General features: G+C 37.3%; 3 protein-coding genes across 3 annotated transcripts; all 3 read left to right on the top strand.

Moving 5' to 3' along the window:
* LOC105174922 (fimbrin-1) lies at positions 1,696-9,073 on the top strand. The gene is made up of 15 exons (XM_011097177.2): positions 1,696-1,953; positions 2,071-2,379; positions 2,618-2,788; positions 3,026-3,264; positions 3,355-3,526; positions 3,623-3,661; positions 3,843-3,911; positions 4,030-4,146; positions 4,532-4,743; positions 5,280-5,435; positions 5,654-5,853; positions 6,876-7,033; positions 7,154-7,250; positions 7,781-7,872; positions 8,242-9,073. The coding sequence occupies exons 2-15, from the start codon at positions 2,293-2,295 to the stop codon at positions 8,722-8,724; spliced, it is 2,292 nt and encodes a 763-aa protein (XP_011095479.1). The 5' UTR covers positions 1,696-1,953; positions 2,071-2,292; the 3' UTR covers positions 8,725-9,073.
* LOC105174921 (protein ENHANCED DOWNY MILDEW 2) lies at positions 10,652-22,317 on the top strand. The gene is made up of 19 exons (XM_011097176.2): positions 10,652-10,829; positions 11,368-11,865; positions 11,939-12,035; positions 12,427-12,480; positions 12,599-12,783; positions 14,188-14,284; positions 14,401-14,505; positions 15,160-15,407; positions 15,491-15,586; positions 15,670-16,179; positions 16,349-16,493; positions 16,560-16,661; positions 17,540-17,632; positions 18,261-18,302; positions 19,256-19,366; positions 20,363-20,434; positions 20,510-20,628; positions 20,728-20,791; positions 20,897-22,317. Exons 2-19 carry the CDS (start codon positions 11,456-11,458, stop codon positions 21,986-21,988), a joined length of 3,642 nt encoding a protein of 1,213 aa, XP_011095478.1. The 5' UTR covers positions 10,652-10,829; positions 11,368-11,455; the 3' UTR covers positions 21,989-22,317.
* On the top strand, positions 22,791-24,360 carry LOC105175155 (probable long-chain-alcohol O-fatty-acyltransferase 5). The gene has a single exon (XM_011097502.2). It carries the CDS (start codon positions 23,088-23,090, stop codon positions 24,159-24,161), a length of 1,074 nt encoding a protein of 357 aa, XP_011095804.1. The 5' UTR covers positions 22,791-23,087; the 3' UTR covers positions 24,162-24,360.

Raw genomic sequence — 24,646 nt, 5'->3', positions numbered from 1 at the left:
TATTTGAATTATAAATCAATTATATAACAAATATAATTGATTGTGTTGTGAGCCTATCCAGACGGATCTGAGTAAAACAAGCCGGTAAACTAACTCTTCATTTGTACAAAAATTCAAGTTGGCAAAGAGAAGCAGCCCCACAAGGATCTCTATTGTTGCTCGGCCTGTATTCATAAAAACGACATCGACTTCCCCCACCTATCTTAAAGTGTAATTATGTAACATATTCTCATTAAAAAACGTACAACTTATTATTGGTTTACGCAATTCTATGCTTTATAATTTGTTTCTTGGTGAAACTAAAATACCAAATATACCCTCAACGTCGTCAAAACTCTTCTTTTTCTTTATGTTTTCATTTTCAATTTTCTATTTTAAGTGGAAAATATGCATTTTGTATACATTTGTATGAAGACGAGAATATATTTGAATTAATTAATAAAATTATATTTTATATTTGACTGCGACGTCAAATCCATGTATTGCTACTGAGAATACATATATATAAACAAATTTTCTCTATAATGATTGCTCAAAAGAACTAAATGAAGATGAAAACATAAATAGGTCCGACGGAAATTTTCATTGATAGTATAGCGTCGATTTTTTCGTAATTTATATTACACATAATGGTTTTTTTTTTAAGTATAAAATTCAAGCCTGATTATTTTTATTTTTTTGCTCAGAACTTAATAAATCGACGATACATATTCGGAACGGAGAAAAAACCACTACAAAATGGCATATATATATTTATTAAATTAATTGTGGTGATGACTTAGGTGGGAGTATAGGTAAATAATAAATATAGATAAATTCATATGCACTTTTCAGTAATTTTATAAAATACTTCAAAACATAAACACTATATTTGTTTTTATTTTTAAATTATTTTTGAAATAAGTCAAAATATACTCAATATTTGTCATCATTCAAAAATACTTTATTTATGTATTTTTAATTATTTTAGCACAAATACATACATATATGTATATACACACACATATACATAAATATATATAAAAAAAATATGATTTGACAATGAATAATAATTTTTGTCTCCCGAAATCAACATTAAACATATTTTACTTATTTTAAATTATCTTCAAAAATAAATCCAAACATACATACTATCTCTAACACACACTTATTTATTTTTATTTTTCTCTCTCTATCTCCATAAAACACTCAAAAAACGAATCCAGACATTATGAAATATTTTGGTTCTTATTTGGAAAATTAGTCTTTGGGGTAAAGGAAAAAATAATTATTGCTCTTCACTTATTTTACGAAAAAAAATAAAATTATAAATTTTAATTTATAAAAATATTTCGGTCAATTTATTATAAAAAAAATAAAAAATTAAATTAATTATTAAATAACTTATAAAATAAAAGATATTTGTAAAAAAATATTTATAATTAGATGAAGAATTAGGAAGCTAGTTGTAATTTAACACTTGTTGTATAAGAAAGTAGAGCATATTTTATTGAAAGTAAAATGATAAATAATAATAGGTAAGTAATAGGAATAGGCAGCAGTGATGAAGAAAATCCGGGTAGGGTAGGGTAGGGTAGGGGCGGCTAAACGATAGACGGGCACAAAAAGTGACGAAATAAGGAGATGAGGTGTAAATAAGGGGATGAGGTGTTGGGCGAGCAGAGAGCGTGCGAAACACCGCCGCGTGGGGTTCTCTCGATACTGGGCCTCCATACACTCTCTCGTATTAACTGGCTTCTGTTTTTTGGCTCCTCCTCCAAATAGTCTTTGCGTGTCCACAACCAAAAATCTCTCTCTCCTCTTCTTTGCCCTTCATCGAAGCAATTGCGCTTCCACCTCCATTCTTGTAAGCAACGCTCAGAAATTCATATCCAACAGTCAAACCTTCAATAAACTCATAAGGGAAAGGTAAGATCGAAAAAGGCTTGCGCAAATCTTGGATTTTCTTGACAGGTATGCATGTACTATTGAGAACTGTTCAATCCCACGTCCTGTTTCATCGTATCGTTGTTTGACCATTCTCAGAATCTTGATGTGTTTTAGACTCATATTCAATTGTTTTTTCTTCAGATTGAATTTGTCGATTTCGGTTTTGGCGGGGACCCAAGGGAACTCGTCCGAGATTTGTGGAGTATCGGGTTCTGTTTGCATGGATTGTTTGCATATATTGGCGTGATTGGATTGAGACGGAGATTGGGAATTCTGGATTCTGGGGTAGACAACCACTTCGGATTTTAGTGCGATTTGGAGGAATTTCCCCGCGATTTGTGGAAGCGCGGGGGCAAGAAGAAGATGTCTAGTTTTGTTGGAGTTTTGGTTTCCGATCAATGGCTTCAGAGCCAGTTCACGCAAGTCGAGCTTCGCACCCTCAAGTCCAAAGTAAACTTTCGTTTTATCCCTTTTCTACTGTATATGAATCTCTAATTTTGGTGTTGGTCGATGTGGTGATGTACTTTTATTGTTAAATCAATGAGGAATTTTATCGGCATTATCTGTGTGTTTCTTGCATCTGAGAATTGATAGCCAGTTGAAGTGCATTTCTATTTAATTTATTGAATATGTGCTGTGTTTAGTTTGTTTACTTCGTTATTTATTTATTTATCTTTTCTTTGGCTAGTTCATATCAACGAAGAATCAAAATGGTAAAGTTACAGTTGGTGATTTGCCATCTCTGATGGTAAAACTAAAGCGTTTCAGTGGCATATTTGATGAGGAGGAGATTAGGCAAGGATTGGGAGAATCACACTCTGATATGAATGATGAGGTAGATTTTGAAGGCTTCCTCAGGGTAAGTGTTTTTGCACCTTATCCATTGTTAGGTTAATTTGCTTCTGGGTTGTAAACAGACTAGAAGTTGGCTATATAAATATTGTTAGGTTAATTTTTCGCTTCTGGGTTGTAATCATGACAATATTTAAGAGGAAATGGCCTTTAGTGAAGTGGAGACTGGGTTTAAACTCGTTCTGCTTGATGTAAGATTAGACAGACAGTCGGTAACATTTTTGTTGTTGCTTTGGATAAGCAGTCATATTTGGATTTACAAAGTAGAGCCAACACCAAATTGGGAGATCCAAAACACTCTTCGTCCTTCCTGAAGGCCACCACGACCACCCTTCTTCACACTATTAGTGAGCCTGAAAAGTCAGCATATGTTGCACATATTAACAGCTACCTCAGGGACGACCCATTTCTGAAGCAATTCCTTCCAATTGATCCGGCTTCAAATGCTTTATTTGATCTTGCAAAGGATGGAGTCCTACTATGGTATTTTAACTTACAGCTTTGGTATTCCAAATTAACTACTTTGATTTTGATAGTTTCTGGTGGTTTACTTTTCTCTTGAAATTGTTGCAGTAAGCTGATCAATGTGGCAGTACCTGGCACAATAGACGATCGGGCTATTAACACGAAAAGAGTACTCAATCCATGGGAAAGAAACGAGAATCACACACTGTGTCTCAACTCTGCTAAGGCTATTGGATGCACAGTAGTTAACATTGGTACTCAGGATCTTGTTGAAGGAAGAGTAAGTTGAGCTGATGTGCTGATAAGTTTGCGGGATAAGGGTTTATATCTAAATCATTTGTTGAGATGTTTATGTTTTGTTGTTCGTCCCTTGCAGCCGCATCTGCTGCTTGGATTAATTTCTCAGATCATAAAGGTTAGCACCTTTGGGCTTCATAAAATCTCTTCGTTTTCAGTTCGCTTTAGTATGAAAGAAGGAAGGAAGAGATACTGCAAGGCTTCTTGACTATAATGAGTAGAATATAGCAAAGGATAGTTGTGCTCTTTGATCTTTACTGATGTAAACTCTTTCCACTGCATTGGTGTGGCATCTTCAGATCCAACTATTGGCAGATCTCAACCTCAGAAAGACACCCGAACTTCTGGAACTTGTTGAGGACAACAATGTAATTGGTTATGTTTCCTTTTAATCATAGTAATTCGCAGGGTTTTTCTTTTTCCAATATGGGGAGCTTCGAACTCAGCCTAATGGCACGCTTTGATAAGTGTCATTAATATATGCAGGACGTTGAGGAGCTTATGGGACTTGCCCCCGAAAAAGTTCTGCTGAAGTGGATGAATTTCCATCTCAAGAAAGCAGGCTACAAAAAAACTGTCACAAATTTTTCTTCCGACTTGAAGGTATGTCCATGTTATAGAGTTGATTTTGAGTTGTAAGAATGTTGGTTAATTTCTGTTGGAGATTGGGTTGACGGTGACAGGATTTCATTATGCTTCTTAAGCCCCCCAGGGAGGTGTTATGGAAGCATTTTAGAGATTATGTTAAATGTGCAATGTGGTCCCAGTGTAAAAATTACAGGAGAGAATGACTGGATTTGAGACTTCTGTTTTTTGGCTTATTTCTAAGTTTGAGATTAGCTTTGGGCCTCTTTTGCTTATTCATGATGTGCTCTAGGATTATGGTTGTCCATTTAACTATCAATCAGATAGCAGTGAGCTTTTTGCTCCTCTTATAGTTCACAAACATTTTCAGCTGTTATGATTTTATCATAGTCATGTTTTGTAGGATGGGGAAGCGTATACTTACCTGCTTAATGTACTTGCGCCGGAGCATTGCAGTCCTGCCACCTTAGATACGAAGGATCCCACTGAAAGGGCCAATTTGGTTCTTGAGCATGCTGAGAAAATGGATTGCAAAAGATATCTAACTCCCAAGGATATTGTGGAAGGCTCAAGTAATTTGAATCTTGCTTTTGTTGCACAGATATTCCACCAGAGGTGAGAAAATTTTCTTCTTGGACATGGATAAGGAATTGGATGCTACAGCTATATTATGCTTTTACAAAGTGGTATGAATTCTTTTAAGGAGCTAATGTTGTTGTTGTTTGACTGCAAAAAGGCAAAACCATCATTGCTAACTGATAGTCTCTCCTATTTGCTTCAAACAAATACCTTATAGATGTTCAGTTATTCCACTGAAACGTTGCTCGTATGTACTGAACTTATTTGCGGCGTTTGTGATTTACCGTCGATACTTTTGATAAAAAAGCTATAGTCCAGCAGTGCACTAATTTTTCTCCTGTTAGGAGGTAAATCTCGGAATATTGTGCAATTATGTGAGATGCGGTACTCTTGTGCAGTTGTCTCATCTCTGAAAGAATTTCACCTTTGTTGAGATTATTTGTTTTCGTATCTTTAAATAATAAACATTGGTCTCATGTGTCTCTTTAAGTTATAAGCATTTATTGCGTATCTGGTTCTTATATCTTTGTGACTCAAGTCTGTGGACTTTGTACCTGATTTCTTTTACCCAGGAATGGTTTGTCCACAGACAGCAAAAAGGTCTCCTTTGCAGAGATGATGACAGATGATGAGCTAATGTCTAGAGAAGAGAGGTGTTTTCGTCTGTGGATAAACAGCCTAGGAAGTGTCTCTTATGTCAACAACTTGTTTGAGGATGTCAGAAATGGGTTAGTGTTCCAGCTTTATGAAGTTACTTATAACACAATTATGCACATGAAATTACAAAGGAACCCATTTGTTTAAGAGTTTTGCTTTTCGTACTTTACAGAGGACAACAGCTCTTTTGATGTTTTGGAATCTAGCTTTGCCATTTGGGTTTCACTTTCTGATATCTGTCATCTTGGTTTTCATCAACATACATCGATCAAACATATCATGTGCGCAGGTGGGTTCTCCTGGAAGTGCTGGATAAAGTTGCTCCAGGATCTGTCAACTGGAAGCAGGCAACAAAACCACCAATAAAAATGCCATTTAGAAAAGTAGAGAACTGCAATCAAGTTGTTCGGATAGGAAAGCTGTTGAAACTCTCCCTGGTAAATGTAGCTGGGAATGATTTTGTGCAAGGGAATAAGAAGCTCATACTTGGTAACTACTTGCCTTCTTGACTAGGTTCTTTTTGGTTTGGAATTTTACAAATCCATTCCAGAAGTTTAAGTCTTGAGCCAAGTAGATGAATTAGCACAGCATTAAGCACTTTCCCCAGGGCCTGTGTTAAGTTGTGTTAATTGTGGTTCCGTATTGCATCCTCCTCTTTCCTCAGCAATCTAGATAAAATAAAAGAACCTAGTAGATAGCGATACCCAGCCATAAGTTTTTCTTTTCAATTTCTGTTCATTCTTTTGATCAGTGGGCTAAGGCCCTTTTTCAATCATGAATGGCTTTGGCCAATGCATTTGGCTTTCTCATTGCATCAGTAACCAGAAAACGAAAATTGCCTTGTACTTTCACCTCTGGAAAAGGTGCAAGCAACTTACTATATAAATCAGCATAAATACGAAAACAAAAGCTACACAGTTCTCAATGCTACAAGTGTTCAAAGATATTATTTTCTTTGAAAAATAAAAGTTAAAAGACATGAAGAATGAATGAACTTCAATTTAGAGTTAGGCCCAAAATGCTCTAGGCTATTATGGAGTAAAAGGAATTTGAAAAGCAAAAGTTAGTTCTGGTATTTTTTGTTAGAGCCCTTGCATTGATATAATTAATTCTCTTTTGAGACCCATAAAAGGCAGGATTGCAGTATCCAGATGAGCAGACCAGTATATGAAGTACATGTACGAACTTCTGATAATATTTCAGCATGAAGTGTCCCAGCGTAGTTTTTTGTATCTGATTTCTAGTGACTTTCAAGGCCTACTTTTCGTTTCTTGATTTGTTTCCTACTTTGGTAGTCGATGATGTTTAAACACCTCTTTTTTGCTTTCTGAATGTCTTCTGCCAAAAGTTCTCCAAGTTTCTACATAGTAACTCTTATTCTACTTGATGAGGTGGTTACTTTGTCCTCATTTCTTATAAATGTTTTGAACACTTGCATGAGCTGAAACTAAACTAAATAATGGATGATAGTGCTCAACTCTCAAGTATGTTCGGCACTGGTTTCCTTGCAGCTTTCCTTTGGCAGTTGATGAGATTTAATATGCTTCAACTTCTGAAAAAACTGAGGTCGCGTTTCCAAGGAAGGGAGGTTACTGATGCTGATATACTGAACTGGGCTAATAGAAAAGTAAAGAGTTTAGGCAGAAAATCTCAAATGGAGAGTTTCAAGGTTGAGAATAAGCTGCTATACTTCACCAAGCACACGAGTCTGTATATGCATGCATGTCTTATAGGTATCATATTCCCTTTTGCTGATTGGTAATGATGGAATTTTTGAATGCTTATGTAGGATAAGAGCCTCTCAAATGGACTATTCTTTCTTGAGCTTCTTAGTGCAGTTGAGCCACGCGTTGTTAATTGGAACCTTGTAACCAAAGGTGAAAGTGGTAAGTTGCCATTTCAACTTTTGAACTTAATAAATTTTGCTTAATCTACTTGGATGATTTTCGTTGTCTTATAATTGACAGACATCCTAAACAGTCAAAAGTTCAAAGTTGTAGTGATATTTCATTAGATATCTGGCAGCAGAAATTTTAAGATGCCTGAGAATATTTTGCATTTATAGCTAAGGTATCTGTAAGTACGATTGCCATATGGTTACAAGCTTCTGACGTGCGTCCCCCTAAAAGGAAAAAGGGGGGGGGGGGGGAGTGTTCATCAATGAAGGGGAAATACAATTTTTTAATACGTGTGCTAGGAAAGGAATGCCATTTTTGGGGTGTATGTACTGGAAAAGGTGGACGGTATGTATGGAGCAGTAGTTTTCAACGCAGACTTCTCCTGCGATCTCGTAACTACATATGTTGATCTTTTCCTTTGCTTATCTCAGTGTGATTTGTCATATGAGGTGGTCAATGCTACGTCTAAATTTTGAAAAGCGTAAATGGGAATTTGACTTTTGTTATCTTCTGAACAGATGAGGAGAAGAAGCTGAATGCTACCTATATAATCAGTGTTGCAAGAAAGCTTGGCTGTTCCATTTTCTTGTTGCCTGAGGATATCATTGAGGTAAGGATCCAAGTTCTGCTGTGTGCCTCTAGTTACTTCTAATAGCAGGGGTTTGCAGCCTTTTACACTTGATTTCAAATGCAACAAACTACTGATATTAATCACGATATCCCTCCCTTGGTATTCAATAGATAAAAGGACGGGAAGATTTGGATATTTATTTTATTTTTTTTGGGGGGTGGGTTAAGAAAGCTGGCTTGAGTTTTAGCAAACCTTAAACACTGTCCTACCCCTTAGTTCAAATTTCGTTTCCATACCTTGTATCCCACATTACAAGGAGGCCCCAGAGTGTGATCCTTAAAATTTCTTGTAAACAAGCAACTGTGACAACATTATATTTGATATCGCTCCTGCCTGTGTACTTGACAGGTGAACCAAAAAATGATTCTTACTCTCACGGCAAGTATTATGTACTGGAGCCTTCAGCAGCCTGTGGAAGACTCGGAGTCGTCTGCTGCTGCGTCCCCTTCTACCATTAGTCGTGGGACATCACCAGAGCCTTCGGTCGACGAAGCTCAGTCGCCTGCTTCTGTATCTATTTCAGATGCAGCAGCTTCACCTATTACTAATGGCTCTGCATCCACAGCTCTTGCCATAACTCCTGGCCTGATCCCTGTGCTTCCTGTTGATGACTCTTTATCCCCTGCTACAGAAGCTTCTCATGAAGCATCACCAGAGCCGTCAATCAGTGGGGAAGATGATGGCTCGATTGTTTCTGAGATATCACACATGACTTTCGATGATACAGTCTCTGATACGGCAATCTCTGCCCAAGCAGATGATCTGCCATCTGATACTGCGACATCTGCTCCACCACCTGTGAATGAGGGGAGACAACCACAAAGTGAATAGTGGTTGCAGAATTTTGTTAGAACACAACATAAATAAAAGTGTAGGAATACTTGTGTAGGTGAGTCCGCTCAAATGGGTAAGTTCTTTGTTGCAAAGTTATACGCAGATACATGTTCTCAGTTTATAAAGAAAGAGAATATGTCATCTTGGCTTACAATAATGATATTTTTTGGGGGGGAAATTTTGAAATATGTTTCTAGTTCTGCTAAGAGCTGTTCCATTCTTCAGTTTGGGAGCAAATGTTGCCAATTTTATAGCATTAAAGGTTTATTTTTGTACGCGGTCGTCTGTTTTCTCTATGACTAATACAGTTCGAGTGTGAGCTGGGAAATCATTGGGATTCAGATTCTGAGCTTAAGCAAGTAGAGCTTTAAATTTCAGGCTCAAATTTTAAGTTTCATTTAAAATTTGAAGCTTCTTCCCAGGTTGAAGTTTATCATCTCGCCTACTGACCTGAATGATTGACAGAGTTAACTAAAAGGGATAATCACATTTAAAGGTTGAAAGTTGTAACAAATAAAAGTGTATAGTGTTTGTAGAAAATATAAAAAGCAAAATTGAGTAATTTTTGAGGCAAAATTACTTTGAAACAAGTTTAATTGATTATCTTGTCTTTATATATTAGAGGAATATCATTTTTGTTTTAATATTTGCACTTGTTTTTTAATTAAATAATAATTTAGAAAAAATTTATTTCATTTAATATATCTCGTATTAATTTATACGAATACTTATTGTTATATTATTAAAATATTGAATATTATTAAAATTTTAATGTTAATTTAATAATATTTTAAGTAATATAATTTTTTTTTCATAGACTATAAGTAATATGATTTTTTATTCATAGACTATAAATAAATTTGCATCATAGAAAAAAATATATATTTTTAATTAATTATAACAATTTAATTCACATTTTTTTTTTCTATTTATCGGAATAATATCATTAACTTATTCATGTTATTTGAACACCTTAACATCAATTTTGTTGAAAAATTTAGAAAATAAATTATAAAGATGGTAAGCTTGAATTAAGATTATCATAATTACAGTAAAATAATATATAAGTAAGTTGAAATTTATTTATAAAAAAAAATCAAATAAGCACTCTCTAAGGTGCTTTTAGTTTTTTGTTGAAAAATGCTTTTTGTAAAAGTTTTAGAAGTGACATCCAAAACACTTAAAAAGTATATTTTTTTTTTAAACCATAAGCTGAATACGCTTTTTGAAAACTCTTGCAAGCATCCCTATAGTTTGTCTACACAAGTCATTTATAATGTTTGCTATATTTGTAGTTGTAGTATCTCTGCCGTTTGTAGAAACCACCATTAGCAGTTTAAAAGTATGACAATTTGTGCAATGATGTCCATTTTTTTTGGTATATGCGTAACTTTTTATCGTGATTTTTATAAACAATATTGATGTTTCTAGTGATATTATATTGCTAACTTACTGTTGTTGATACTTTAATATAATTGGAACAAATAACGTTATTAAATCCAAAACCAAAGGGCGAGATTGATAAATTAAACCTTTTTGTGGGTCCTTTTCTTCTTTCAAATCTCTATTTATATATTTTTTATAAATTACAACAAATTCTCCATAAAAGTCAGTATAATTGTAAGTACACCCCCTATTATTTAATCAAATATGCCAAACACTATATATTAATAAATAATAAATTCCCGTGAATTATTAACTCATACTGCACCTATTTACAAACTTTGGTACATGAAGCGTTATAACTCGAAATTTCTTTTTTTTAAGCAGACATTGAAAATTTATTTTTGTGCTACAATAGTTAATACTTTTTCAATACAAAAATTAAAAAATTAATTTTATTGTTGCTTGTTTCCAAGCAAGAAACGGCCACGTACTCTCAGCCAGTACCCGCTCCCTTCTAATATAGTATACTGCACCAAATCGGATTCCAAGTTTTAGTTTTGGGCTCAAACGAATCACGCGCGCTTATCCTCCCACCGGGAACAGAGGCAAATTGTGGGCGCCGACGGCTATCCCGAGAAACTAGGGTTATTCGCTTATTATTCGATTTCGTTTGAGTTTCATGGTACATCTTTCGGTGGATGTTTAATGGTAATAAGGTAATTGATGGCTGTATAATGGTATAAGGTCATTAACTTACTGCTGAGTTATCAATGTTTTTGTTTAAACCCTAATTTTTATATATTAATTTATTTTGATGGTGTTTGTGTGTGTCGGCGTCCATAACTAGTAGCGGTGCCTTGGAGTGGCGAATATTGTTGGAGTTTGTTTTTGTGGATTGCCGTGTATAGTTGTGTTTGGTTTTCCGGAGAATTATGGTTCACTGATCTGAATGGATGAAAGGATAATTTTGAATGTTTTGTCTCGTTTATTTTATGCAGAATCGTCTTTATCGCCCCTAGACGTATGCAATTTAGGGGTATCGATTCTTGCTAGTAATTCCTTTTTCTTTCTTTCCTTTTGTATTCTTTGATTTTTTGTTCTTGAAGGAAGAAAGTAAAATTATTTTAGGAGTTTGCTTCAAGAGTTTATATACCATAATGAATTTCTTTACACTGTAGGGAAGTAGGTAATAGTTGAGATTACCAGGTTGTACTGACATGCAATGTCGATTATGTTTCCATTTGCTTGCTACAGTTCTGAGATCTTGCTATTAGTTGCAACTCGTAACAATATGCGAGGGTTGTGAAAAAAGTGATATTGATCAAGGGAACTAAAGGAAGAGATGGCGTCATCAGATGATGAAGGTGAAACAGTTGTAAACAATGTATCAGAGTATGAATTTATCTCTGGTGATGACGAGTCGGTTCCCTTCACCGAGTTGCCTGTGGTGTGGAATAAAGGCGAGACTCATGATGGACAGCTACAACAGATTTTCTTATGTGGAAAAACGGATAATGGGCTTCGGAAAATTTATAAGCAGGTTATATCTTGGAAGTTTGTTCTTTTGCATGAGAAGCCTGAGATATCAGTGTTATCAGTAGAGGGTAGCTGGATCAAGCTTCTGAAGCCAAGAAAAGCTTATCACGAGATAATTAGAACAATTCAGATCACAGTGCATTTCTTACACTTCGTTAAGTGGAATCCTCAGCGTCCGCAGAAAGCTTTGTGGGACCATCTTAATAAAACATTCAGGTTAATGTTGAATTTTGGAATCTTAGATATCTCTGTGTATTCATTTTTCTCAAACTTCTGTGCAATATTTTAGCATGTTCGAGAAAAGGCCTTCGGAGGATGATCTAGTAAATCACAAGTGTTTAATTAATGAAGCTGTTAAGAGGGATGAAGCATTAGCGAACTCCAAGGTTCGTAGTCTGTCCTTGTTGGATTATGTTAGTAAATCAGAACTTTTGCAATGATGTTAGTTTTTGTGATATCATTCTGCATACATTCCATCTTAACTATGTGAATTATAATGAGGAGTTGATAGGGTACAGTTAACTTCTAGGTATTCAGGTAAAGGTCATTAATTCTCCCAAAATTCTTATTTTGTTGTCCCATCTCAATCTTTGTCTTTGTCAATTTACATGCTAATATTTAGCCTGGAATACATTAAATAGGATGATACAATTTAATTGTCCATTTTCTGAGCTGATGCTACTCTGGAGCATGAGGTTGACTGGACTCCTGATTAACTTCCATGTATTTGTTAATTTTATCTCCCCTAACAATTCCATACCCCCCTCCTTTAAACAGATTTTGAATACATTTCTCGAGGAAAAGCTCAGGAAGAGGAAATTTTCTAACGAGGTTGCTCTCTCTCTCTCTCTCTCTCACTCACTCACATGCAGATTCACTAAAAACATATAAAATAAGCCTGACAACATGATTCGTAAATTACTTAATTATGTAAATGTGCTGCTGCCAGGATGTAAAGCCTCCTTTTATTGTTGAGGATGTTAATGGAAATGAAGACCAGGAGGAGTCTGACACGATTGATGAGAATGCAGATGATGAGGATGGAGAGGATGAGAATGGAGATGATGAGTCTGATGAGGATGATTGTTTCGACTCAGTCTGTGCAATTTGTGACAATGGTGGTCATATATATATGTATGTTATCTTGACTTTAATTTTAGATCTAAGCATTCCAGTTGCTAATACTTATCTTGGTTTATTGTGTAATAGTATCATGCACGCTCCACTAGCTTTAAAACAAATCTCATGCCTATCCATGCTTGACCTGTTCTTATTTGTATGTCATTTTTATTATGAGATCAGTGTTCATTATTTATATAGCTGAAGAAAGGGAATATGCATAGATTTCATTAAGAAGATTAAGAATGAAAAACAGCAGCAAATTTCAAAATGGATCTGCAAGTGAGATAACTTGATTTAAATGGTGATCTGGGGAAGAATATAATTATGGAATACTGGTATATCTTAGTGAGTTGCATTTTATTTTTAAGAGCATGGTTTGAGGAAGAGACACGCTATGATTGACAAGTCCTGTTTCTATGATAGGATTCTGATACTTAAAATTGGAGAAAAATAGCAAAGGTGAAAATTAAATGGGTCGATGACTGTATGTACTCAAATTTCATTATAGAAACAAGAATGCGCATTTTTAATGTCTGACCAAATCATTTTTGGATTTCATATAAACATGAAATTGGTCGTTCTTTCTATGTTTTATTTAAAATTCAGAAAAATACAAAATCGTCACTAGGTTGGGGCCCAATGGTCATTTCAACTGTAGCTTTTTATGTCTGGAAAGTTTAGGTGTTGAGTTTTTATGCAGATTGCTCATGTTTGTCTGCTCCACATAATCACTAAACGACTTCTAGATCAGGACCAGCAGTGTTGTTTCTGTTGTATGTCTTTCCGTGCATGAACATATGCATCTTTCTCCTAATGGTGTTTAATGTTTTGTGTTTTATTTCATGTTTTCTTCATTTGTACAATTATCTTTCACCAAATTATGCAGTGTTGTGTTTGGGGCCTCATCTATGGTTAGGGGTTAAGCATCAGAATGGTTAATATCACTACGTTTTCTGTCTCTTTTTTGGAGGATGAATGTAGAAACTGATACTTCTGGGTTTTCATCTGGCCTTCAATTGTTAAATAGAATTGCCAATTGTATTGCAAAGGGGACATGAAGGAAAATTGACTACTGAAAGAGTTCTATGGCGTGGGGTGTTAAGAGTCTTTTAGGCATTTATGCATTTTTCAGGACACTGTTATGTTCAGTAGTTCTTAAGTGCATGATTGATTTTGTTGTCGTTTTTATCAATTTTAACAGTGTTACAGTTTCGTGTATGCGCCCTCGTTGCATATCATAACTATCATAACTGTGCATGTAGATGCGCCTTATTCATATTCATCTGTATGTTACGACCTTTTGCATATTTGCCATATATATTTGTGTGTATATATTATCAACATTAAGGCAGATTGTCTAATTAGTTAATGCAACTCTTTCTTTTCTATGAAAAATGTGTCCCGTGATCAAATTAGATGCGAAGGCAAGTGCATGAGGTCATTCCATGCAACTGTTGAAGATGGTGAGGAATCTAACTGTGAATCTCTGGGCTTCACTGATGCAGAATTAGAAGTATGCTTTCTTGCTACTTTCTCTCTTCTCCTCCAAATTTCTTATAAGAATTATTTCCCTTGGGGTTTTTGCTTCCATGTGGCAAACTCTAATGGCGTTTGTGATTTTAAATGCAGGCGATTAAAAATGTTCCTTTTTATTGTAAGAATTGTGAGTATAAGAAGCACCAGTGCTTTGCTTGTGGGGAATTAGGATCTTCTGATGAATCATCTGGTGCTGAGGTATGTGATCGATCAGAAGTTCACTATCATCTTTTCACAAGGTGCTCCACAATGTTGGAGTTCAGTCATTCTTGTGAGAAAGGCTTTTTTCTTGTCAGATGCACTAAAGAGCAAATTCCCTTTACTGACTAGTTCTTTAATATTTGAACCATGATGAAGCAATAGGTGAAGCCCCTGTTGGTTGCTTTTATTTCATTTTCGTTTTTTGAGATTTATTCGCTCATTTTTTCTTCTGACGCAGATTTTAAATGTGCTACTTGATGTATGCCATCTGTTATACCGTCAAATCATTTCATTTTCCCTTCATACTTTTTCGACTTATGCCTTTTAGATTCTTATGTTCAAGAACTACGTGGTGTTTTCTGTGATTAGTTTTGGCTATCATGAAGGTGCACTTTCAGTATCAGGGCACGTTAGTGAAACGAGGCGTGCATTTATGGCTTGAATTACCCCCCCCTTCCCCGCAGTTTTAGGTGTTTATTCTTCCGTCGGCATTCTCGTATCAATTAGTATGTTTCAAGTCCAATTATGAATCCACTTTTTATCTTCAATTTGCTGGTGGGTTCACTTGCAAAACAATCTTTCTTCTGTTATTCTTGATTCTGTTTACCATGTCTCTTTGACATGTTATCGGATTTGGCGTGTTATCTGCAGGTCTTTTGTTGTGTTAATGGAGCCTGTGGACACTTCTATCATCCTCACTGTGTGGCTAAACTTCTCCATCCTGGCAATAGAGCTGCTGCAGAAGACCACGAGCAAAGGATTGCTGCTGGGGAACAGTTTGCCTGCCCTGCTCATAAATGTTATGTCTGTAACGAATTGGAAGTGAGGTCAAATCCGGAGTTGCAATTTGCTGTTTGTCGTCGTTGTCCAAGGGCATACCATAGAAAATGTCTGCCAAGGTGATCTGAGTTCTCTTTGCCTGTTCATCTGGGTTTAGCTTCAAAGTTGTTTTCTTAGCTAAGAGCTCCGAATATATTGGCAGTGATATTCCAGGTGAAAAGGATTTGGACGAGGCAGGAGAAATCATACAAAGAGCTTGGGACGGACTGATTCCCAACCGTATTTTGATCTACTGTTTGTGGGTCCTTGATTTTTTTTTTAGTTTGGTTTTATTTGATCGAGCATGGTATTCGTTTTACCTAATTTTATCTTTCTTGTCAGAGAACATGAGATCGACCCGGATTTTGCCACCCCTGTTAGGGACCATATAAAATTTCCAGGTCCTCAGCAAAAGAAACTGAAAAAGCTACCATTTGAATCTAGCAAAAAGAAGGATCTGTCGAAGGAAAGAACTTCAGCTTTGGAAAGTAATGTGGGGAAACGAGTTTCCGTAAAACCACCAAAAGTGTTTGACAAGGTGTCTTCAAGCGCAAAGCAAGGTGATCTCTCAAGAAAAAGAGTGGAGAAATTGCCTGCTCAGGAGTATTCCAAAAAGCAGAAAGTGGATTCAAACAGAAATGATCTTGAGAAGTCAAAAGAATCTGCAACTGATGAAGGGGAGATATCTTTAGGCCATAGGTTATATGCCACCTTTTGTGGCCTGGATTCAGGACCAGGGAAATCTAGCAGGGGGGTAAATGTTCTTAGTAAACCTGAGAGAACGCAGAAGGCCAAGCCTGTAGCAAAAACTGTAAATGATACTTTGACTCTTGATGCTGATACCAGAAAAAGGTGTGAACTCCTAATGTGTTTTATCCTCTGTTCTCCGAACCCCTAGACTGCACCTCTATTTACAAGGACATAAAATTATTAGAACTCCACTCTTTACCAGATTTAGATATGTGAGTGCTAGAAGTTTTATTACTCTAACCTCCCTGTTTTATTTTTCATTGTAATTCAGAATATTGACTTTGATGAGAGATGCTTCATCCTCAATAACACTCAATGAAGTTAAAAGAAGGCATAAACCACCATCTACACATTCTCAATATTCAAAATTTTCTGCAGACAATATTACAATGGGGAAAGTGGAGGGTGCTGTTCAGGTATGTGATCAATGTTTTCTGCAGATCATTTAATCTTAATGGAAGTTAATTATCTTCTAACTGCAGGCTGTTCGTGCGGCACTGAAAAAATTGGATGAAGGTGGCAGTGTTCAGGATGCCAAAGCAGTCTGTGGCAATGATCTACTTGTCCAGTTGTTGAGATGGAAAGTAAGTGTCTGATGTAGAAAGCTAACTGAATTGTCTATTTTCTTTCACGTCTGTGCCCCTTCCCTATATTTTAAGGTTTTGCATGTTCGTTAGTTATGGACAGTTTTCTGTGTGATGTCTGCAAAATTAAACATCTCCAGTGAAGCATTGTGTTATTTGTTTTCTTATCATCTCACACCACCATGCTTGCTGCAAGAATGGATTGTTAGCAAGAAAATGCCGTCTTAGGAAGTGAATCAGAATATGCTACCTGTTGCTCTTGAAAGATGGAGAGTGGGCCTGATTTCACCAAGGAAAGCAACTGATGTAATATATGAGGAATAAATTATTGACACATTTCAATGTTCAAGTATACTTTGGACGCTCCGGAAACTTCTGAGGGAAGTGATAGTACAAAGGATAACTAAGTGAAAGGCCATCTTAGAGAGGTGGGGTGATACCTGCAGTTCTTGTTGGAGTCTTGGAGACTCTGACCTGTTGTACAGTCAACATCCTCAGGTACATTCCCATACAATAGCTTGAAGAGGAACAAACTGGTGCCATTAAACTAGCTGCTCTAAGTTGCCTACATATGATGCACAATGAAGTGTAAGCTTGTACTCAAACTTAACTGAAGGAAGAATTGAGAGAGTTGATTTCAGAAAGAGATTCGGCTAATTAAAATCTCCTTTGGCACCATATTCATCCAAGCATGTTGCTTTAGCTAAAATCAATTTTAGAATAATGGTATGCTGTGAACTCAAAGTTCCCATTGTGGAAGCACTAACGAATAGGAATATGTTTTGAATTTTCTGAGTGTCCCATGTGCCCTCTGGAGACAGTGAATTTTCTTAGTCTTGAGGCCTGAGTTCTAGTGCTGAGCTGTTCTGTTTCTGCAGGAGAAGCTGAAAGTATATCTTGCTCCATTTCTATATGGATTGCGCTACACATCCTTTGGTCGCCATTTCACGAAAATGGATAAACTGAAAGAGGTTGGTTAATGTTTTCTGGCGATTCTTGATTAGGAGATAGATTTAAGGAATTATTGTTTATTGATTTTAAGAGAAATTGTTGTCTAAAATTTGGGACAGAAAATGCTTATTTCTCTTGTATTCAGTTTATGTTGGTTATTATTCTGTATCTCTTGTGCACACACACACACACACACATATATACACACACACACACACACATATATATTAAAGTAGCAATGTACTTCAGTATGCAAAAATACTCTCTCCATGCCACAGAAGATATCCCATTTCACGTCTGTTAGGATTTAACAAAGTTTATAACAATTTCTTCCCGAATTGTCCTTTCTCAAAATGGCTTATGATGGAAAATATTGTTGGAAAGGGAACAAATAAATCGACCCTCCAAAATTTGTCGCAGGATTTAGTTTGATTTATCTTTGTTGTCTATTGTCCATGTCAAACTTATTGGGACAAATAAACTAAAAGAATAGACATCTTTCATTGGATAGGTGGAGAACCAGACATATTTAGCCCACTGTTCCAACATAGAACCTGGTGGCATTGTTTTTATATTTATTAGCCTGTCATGTTGGCCATTGACCTGTTTTACTTTCTTTGTGTGTTGATGGTGTGATTCCCGATGCAGGTAGTTGATGTGCTCCATTGGTACATTCAAGATGGTGACATGGTAATACACTTTCTTTTGGTTTATCATTAGAAGGACTATATTCTGTGCCTCCATGCGTCTCCCCCATCCTTCATCCCCACTCCCGCCCAAACAGAAAAAAAAAGGAAACAGAAGTTAAAAAAAAATCCTCCATTACGTGACCATTAAGTATATTAACATGACCTGAACCTCTAACTACCATAGTCTGATTGAAGAGCAACACATGTTTCTTCTAATCTTTTCATGACCAGTCTTATGGCATAGCAACTTCTACCATTTCTGGTTTGCCCTAGCACACCTTTGCTGCCTTCAGTTTCCTATTTCCTCCTTTTTTTTCCCTTATCTCATTTTTCAGTTTACTGCCACCAGTCTTGAAATCTGTGGTCGCCAGTAGAGCAAGGTATTGTTCTCAAGTCCATATGCATGCCGAGAAGATGGGGGGAGGGGTGCGATAGAGAGGGCATGGGGAGATTTCGTAACTTAAATTACATCTTGTGATTAAGGACATAAATTTGGTAGCTTTTCCTTTTTGTTAAAAATTTTACAACCCTACAGCTGACATCAATCTTTACGGGAAGATTGCAATTTTAATTTGTAAGTGTAGGGTGTGGCAATTTTGGTTCTTTTGAAATCAATTTTAGCACTTTGGTCTTGCAACTAAAAAATTGGTCATTTGAGGACAATTCTGGCCGGAAATTCATAAATTGGCTGGAAATCCCGAATTAGCAGGTCATGTGCACATCATATGTGATTTGCCCAGAGAAATTGGCCGGGATTGTCCTCAATTCGCAAATTTTGAAAAACCACAGGACCCAATTGCAAAGACAAATTCGAATAGGACCCAAAACGCCACCCGCCAAAAACTGCAATTTTCCCTGAATAGCTACTAGAGAATTTTTATTTATTAATCTTTTCTGTTGATTTTTATGTATTAATCTTTTTAGCTTCTTGATATTTGTTGTTTCTTTGAACAGCTAGTTGATTTTGCTTGCGGTTCGAATGATTTTAGCTGCCTCATGAAAGAAAAGCTGGACGAGATGGGAAAGAGATGCTCATTCAAAAACTTTGACACCTTTCGGCCAAAGGTGAAACTATTGTGACCAAATTTTTAAGTTGTGGCGGGACATCCTCCTGGATGTTCTTTTATGGGCATGGTGCGGAATACGATCTTTTCCTGGCATCTTTTGCTATGGCTTTAACCTATCACTCCCTTTGCTGTGGCTCGAGCCCTGGGGGCAATTCTGTAGAGGCAAAAACAATTCTTGGATTCAGTTCTCTGCATGGAGACCCGTGGTTCTCTTAGTTGTTTTCCCCTTTTCTCGCATTCTGAACATCGTTTACCCCTGAAATGCAACAATTTACAGTGACTACAGGTCCACCATTCGTTCCCCTGAGTAATGTACTGCTCAACATATAGATTTGCCTGCATGGCTAACGGGTTTCTGAATGCCAGTGGAGAACATATCTTGTTTCATATTTCCTCTTTTCTGGATAGTGGCCACTTTGGATGGAGATTGGTGGTGATGGTTTTGAAAAGTGATTCTATAGCAGAGATGGTGGTTTTGGATTAACGTGCTCATCCTTGTTTAGCTGTTGATTGTTGATCAATCATCTCTGGCTATGATAAAACATTGCTTTATTTATACTCTGTTGCCTGACATTTGGATGGCTTCATTTTTCTAGCCCAATAATATATGAAGCGGGGAACTTCTTTTGACTTATAAATATCTTCTAAATCAATGAGTTATCTTATTTCTGTATGGGAACACTCCATATTATGTTTTTTATTCTGTTATTCATGACATACGTGTTAACTTAGGCTCCATTATATGGTGCACATTTGTAAATTAACAATAACTTGTTCTTTAAAATCGAGTTGTCCTGGGAATTGTGAGATCTTCGTAGGGTTCCGACTGGAATTGCTTGGATTATGTTGCATCGGGGTTAAACTGTCTCATTGTGCAAGTTTGCAGATGCATTTTTTTTCCAGCAACTGAAAATTTAAAGTTTGGTGGTTCTATTTGCTAGTCTTTATTGCATCTGCATGTTTGGATTTACTTTCGTGTTTGTCTGTTTTACAGAATGATTTTAGTTTTGAACGAAGAGACTGGATGGGAGTAAAACGAGATGAGTTGCCAGATGGGTCGCAATTGGTGAGAATAATACCTCTTTCTGTGCTCAGAATTCCATGTCCATCAGATTGTTATAACTGATTGCTTTCTGGTTAGATTATCGGGCTGAACCCACCTTTTGGTGTTAATGCGGCCCTTGCCAACAAATTCATCAATAAAGCTCTTGAATTCAGACCAAAACTTCTAATCCTTATTGTTCCAAGGGAGACACAGCGGTATCGCTTTCAACTTTTCACTATGTTGATATAATAGAAAAATGTGCAAATGCAAATAAAATTGAGAGGCTTTAATTTTGATTTCTTTTTCTTGATCAGGTTAGATGAAAAGGGATCTCCGTATGATCTGATCTGGGAGGATGATCAGATGTTTGTTGGCAAGGTAAGTTTTTTCATGATTGTGCTGTATTTGCTCTGAACATATCTCCGGCTTTCCTAGTGTGTGAATGCTAAATGCTAATGCTCTAGCACGGTTTCTACCTATTAGGCATTTTATCTACCTGGATCTGTTGATGTAAATGACAAACAAATCGAGGACTGGAACGTGAATGCACCTGTACTTTATCTCTGGAGCTGTCCAGATTGGACGCCCAAACACAAGGCTATCGCTGAACAGCACCTGTCTGGGGCGCAAAAGAAGGATCGAGCAGAGGAAAGTCATGATGAGATGCATGTCCCTGAGCCTTTGCAGGAATGTCATATTCGTGATGAACTGATTGTTGACAAAGGCGAAGATGTACACCAAGATAAATCTGAAAATGGGGAACAAAACGGCACAGTGACTAAAAGTCACCAAGAAGGTTTGCCACATGACAGCAGTGGCCCTGAATGGGATAAGAATTGCACCCTGGGGAAGAATCATTCTGAAGAAAATTCAAAGAAGTTTGGTGGCAAACGAAAAAAGAAAAGAAAATCAGATAATATGTTTCTGGAAGACAAGTCTAAAAGGCGCCCTATCTCCTGCAATCCGTCACCAAATGTGCCTGGTCGTAGGTCACTGGAAACATATTCACCCAAACATCTCGAAACTCCATTGCAAGTTCACTCTGGGGGGAATGACTTTCAGCGGTACGACCAAAGGAACTTCTCTAGATATAGGCCATACTCTGAAACTGGATATAATGGGAATCAGGAGTGGCACAACTTGAACGTTGCTGAAACACGTCCAAGTATGATAGGCAGGCATACACATCTTCCAAGCCCTATCCATGACTACGGTTTTAGGGCGAGTGACCGGTGGATAAGAAGTGAGGAACTGAGTTCTTTTGGTCAGCGAACTGTTGGTCCGTCCTATCCTGGACCTGGGTTTCCATCCCCATATGGACGACTTAATCCCGCTGCAGACTCCACTCATGGTGGGATGAATACATCTGCAATGCAGCGATATGCTCCTCGTTTGGATGAGCTAAACCACGCACGAATGAGCAACACGGTTCCTGGCCCACTTATGCGGGACGCAAGTGGTAGTTATCATCCTCCCGCTCCAACACCCCCATTCCGACTTGGCCCTTTAGGTTTTGCTCCAGGTCCATACCGCCCCTTCTCTCAGCAGAACTCTTCAGGATGGCTTAATGAGTAGATCTGGAAGGGGGCCATAGTTGCATGCGGTCCTCCTCTTGAGATGTATATTCCTTTAGTCCAAGAACGCGACATTTCAACTTCAAGGCAGCTCTCTTTTGTTAATATTTAACATTGGTAGTTTTAGATAAGCTCATTTTTTTCTATTTTGATACTTAGATAGGCTTCATTTTGCTTGTATTCATTGCAGTAGACCAGTGAAAACCTTGGGTGTCCTTGTGCTTGCAGTGCGTTATCATAAAATTGATGGTATGAAGCCTGAAATTGCAAGGGGTATGTAGCAGGGTAATTTTTCTGAGTGCCTTGCTCTTGTTGCTCCTATTTTCTTCAGCTGCCTCCACCTGCCTAACTGAATCTCCTCGTTTGAAATTTGAGAATTTTCATTTAACATAGTATAACAATCCTAAGCCTAGTTCAACAGAACTAAGTTAGAGAAGTTGCCAATGAACTTGAAATGACCACCAACCTATGAGATGCAGCTTCAAACAAAGTCTTTGGAGAATTAATTTACTTTCTTTGGCACCTAAAGGCTCCACATATAGAAATGACAAGTAACCTCACTAGTTTAGTTGGCTAAGTTTGAGATTTTATGATTTTTACTTGTTTTATACGTGTAATGCATTTATTAAATAGTGGATATTATTTATACTGTAATAATAGGTATCAATATTTGATTAGAATACGATTATTATAATAATTTTTACTAGATATTGATATTCGATAAGAATAATTATAATTAATTTATATCAATTAATTATAATATATCGTCCTTCAAAAAATAAACGATTTTGATAGTTATTAGGAAATATATGTAAAGATTCTGCGAAGAAACAAACAAGAGTAGGCCAAAAAGATCAACTTCGGCTCCTCGGCAAAGACCCACAAATCAAGTCAATGTTTGAACGTGCACCAATGGCTGAGGAAAGCCGTATCGTAGCATTTGAATATGCATCCTCCAAAAACCACAAAATAAACATGGACGGTGGCCAGTTTATCGCTCCCTTTTTCACATCATCACGCGGAATCTTCCTCCGATACTCCCTTTTCTTGACTGATTAAACTTTCATCTATAGAATTTGATCATCAAGATCTTCACAGTAATGGAAGGTGAAATCAAGAATCTGAGTCGTGTTTGGTTAGCAGTAATTGCATCTCTCAGTTACTGCCATTTCGTTTCTGCAAGATTGCCCAAAGGCAAATGGCGGCTGATTTCTCTTCTCCCGATTTTCTACGTCTTCGCGATTCTTCCATTGTATACGACCTCCGCTTTCTTAACTGCCATCACGGCTTTCTTCATAACATGGCTTGCCAGTTTCAAGCTTCTCCTTTTCGCCTTTGATCAGGGGCCCCTTTATTCCAACCCCCCGAAATCTCTCCCCGTTTTCGCCGCCGTTGCTGCTCTCCCGTTCAAGATTAAGCCCAAAAACGACGCCCCGGGCCCCCGGAAATCCAAGAAATTGCCCCTATATTTGGCCACTGAAATCCCAATTTCTACCGTGCTAATCTCGATATTGTATGATTACAAGGAGTATATTCACACCCATATTGTTTTGATCGCGTATTGTTGTTTGGTCTTTCTCTTGATCGAGATTTTGGTTGAGTTATCTAGTTTATTGGTCCAGGCGCTGTTGGGGCTAGAGCTCGAAACCCCGTCAGACGAGCCATATCTCGCGACCTCCCTCCGGGAGTTCTGGGGCAGACGGTGGAACCTGACGGTCAACAATATACTGCGCCAGACGGTGTACAAGCCGATCAGGTCATCCGCTGCAGCGGTGGTGGGCAGGGACTGGGCGGCACTGCCAGCGGTGCTGGCAGCTTTTCTTGTCTCTGGTCTTATGCATGAACTTTTGTTTTGGTACGTAACTCGGGCGAGCCCGTCATGGGAAATGACCATGTTTTTTGTGATCCAAGGCGTTTGTGTGGTGGTGGAGTTTGGATTGCATGTGGCTTTGGCTGAGAAGAAATGGCGGTTGCCGTGGTACGTGAGCAGGACGTTGACGGTGGGGTTCGTGGTTGGGACGAGTTTCTGGTTGTTCTTCCCGCCGTTGATGAGGAACGGTGCAGACGTGAGGGTGATTGAAGAGTTCCGGTATATAGGAGTAATAGTGAAGGAGAAGGTGACGAGAGTGTGGGTGCATATGGTAGAGAAAGTCCTTGTTTATTTGCCAGGATAAATGAGTGGTGGATAGAATTGGGGATTGCTTCTCATATTAATGGGGACTTGTTAAACTAGATTATGTTTACTTTTATATTGAATGATGATAGACTAGCCGTGAGATTTATGATGTGTTTTTTTACCTATTTGCCCACAAATAACACAAACAAAACATCTTCTCCCACTATCTGAAACTTTTATTTACTAGGCCATTTATTCTCCCAAATTCCAAAATCCCACTGCTCTTCAGTCCACACATCATAAAAATCTATTCCCTTCCATCTCCTTCATCCTTCATTTGGCCGCGGGCCACGGGCTTATCACATAATAATCCCACTTAGTCGATGACGATGACCACTCAGTTTACAGCAGTGTAGACACAAAGGAATGCTTTTTCCTAGGCATATCACAAGATTCCATGTAGCTACAATTTCCTATTTACCCTCTTTCTGTTGGCTGAATCTGGGGTATGTCACCTCAACCACTTTCTTCTTCTCTCACTCC

This window comes from Sesamum indicum, linkage group LG12 (genome assembly GCF_000512975.1).
Source record: "Sesamum indicum cultivar Zhongzhi No. 13 linkage group LG12, S_indicum_v1.0, whole genome shotgun sequence".
Taxonomy (NCBI): domain Eukaryota; kingdom Viridiplantae; phylum Streptophyta; class Magnoliopsida; order Lamiales; family Pedaliaceae; genus Sesamum; species Sesamum indicum.
The sequence above is the reverse complement of the archived record's forward strand: the minus strand, read 5'-3'. Positions and strand labels throughout refer to the sequence as shown.

Coding starts and splice junctions, on each gene's coding strand:
- LOC105174922 (XM_011097177.2), top strand. CDS start 2,293: ATGTCTAGTTTTGTTGGAGTTTTGGTTTCCGATCAATGGCTTCAGAGC. Junction 3,662..3,842: donor TAATTTCTCAGATCATAAAG/GTTAGCACCTTT, acceptor TGGCATCTTCAG/ATCCAACTATTGGCAGATCT. Junction 5,436..5,653: donor TTTGAGGATGTCAGAAATGG/GTTAGTGTTCCA, acceptor TCATGTGCGCAG/GTGGGTTCTCCTGGAAGTGC.
- LOC105174921 (XM_011097176.2), top strand. CDS start 11,456: ATGGCGTCATCAGATGATGAAGGTGAAACAGTTGTAAACAATGTATCA. Junction 14,506..15,159: donor ATGAATCATCTGGTGCTGAG/GTATGTGATCGA, acceptor TGTTATCTGCAG/GTCTTTTGTTGTGTTAATGG. Junction 18,303..19,255: donor ACATTCAAGATGGTGACATG/GTAATACACTTT, acceptor TTCTTTGAACAG/CTAGTTGATTTTGCTTGCGG.
- LOC105175155 (XM_011097502.2), top strand. CDS start 23,088: ATGGAAGGTGAAATCAAGAATCTGAGTCGTGTTTGGTTAGCAGTAATT.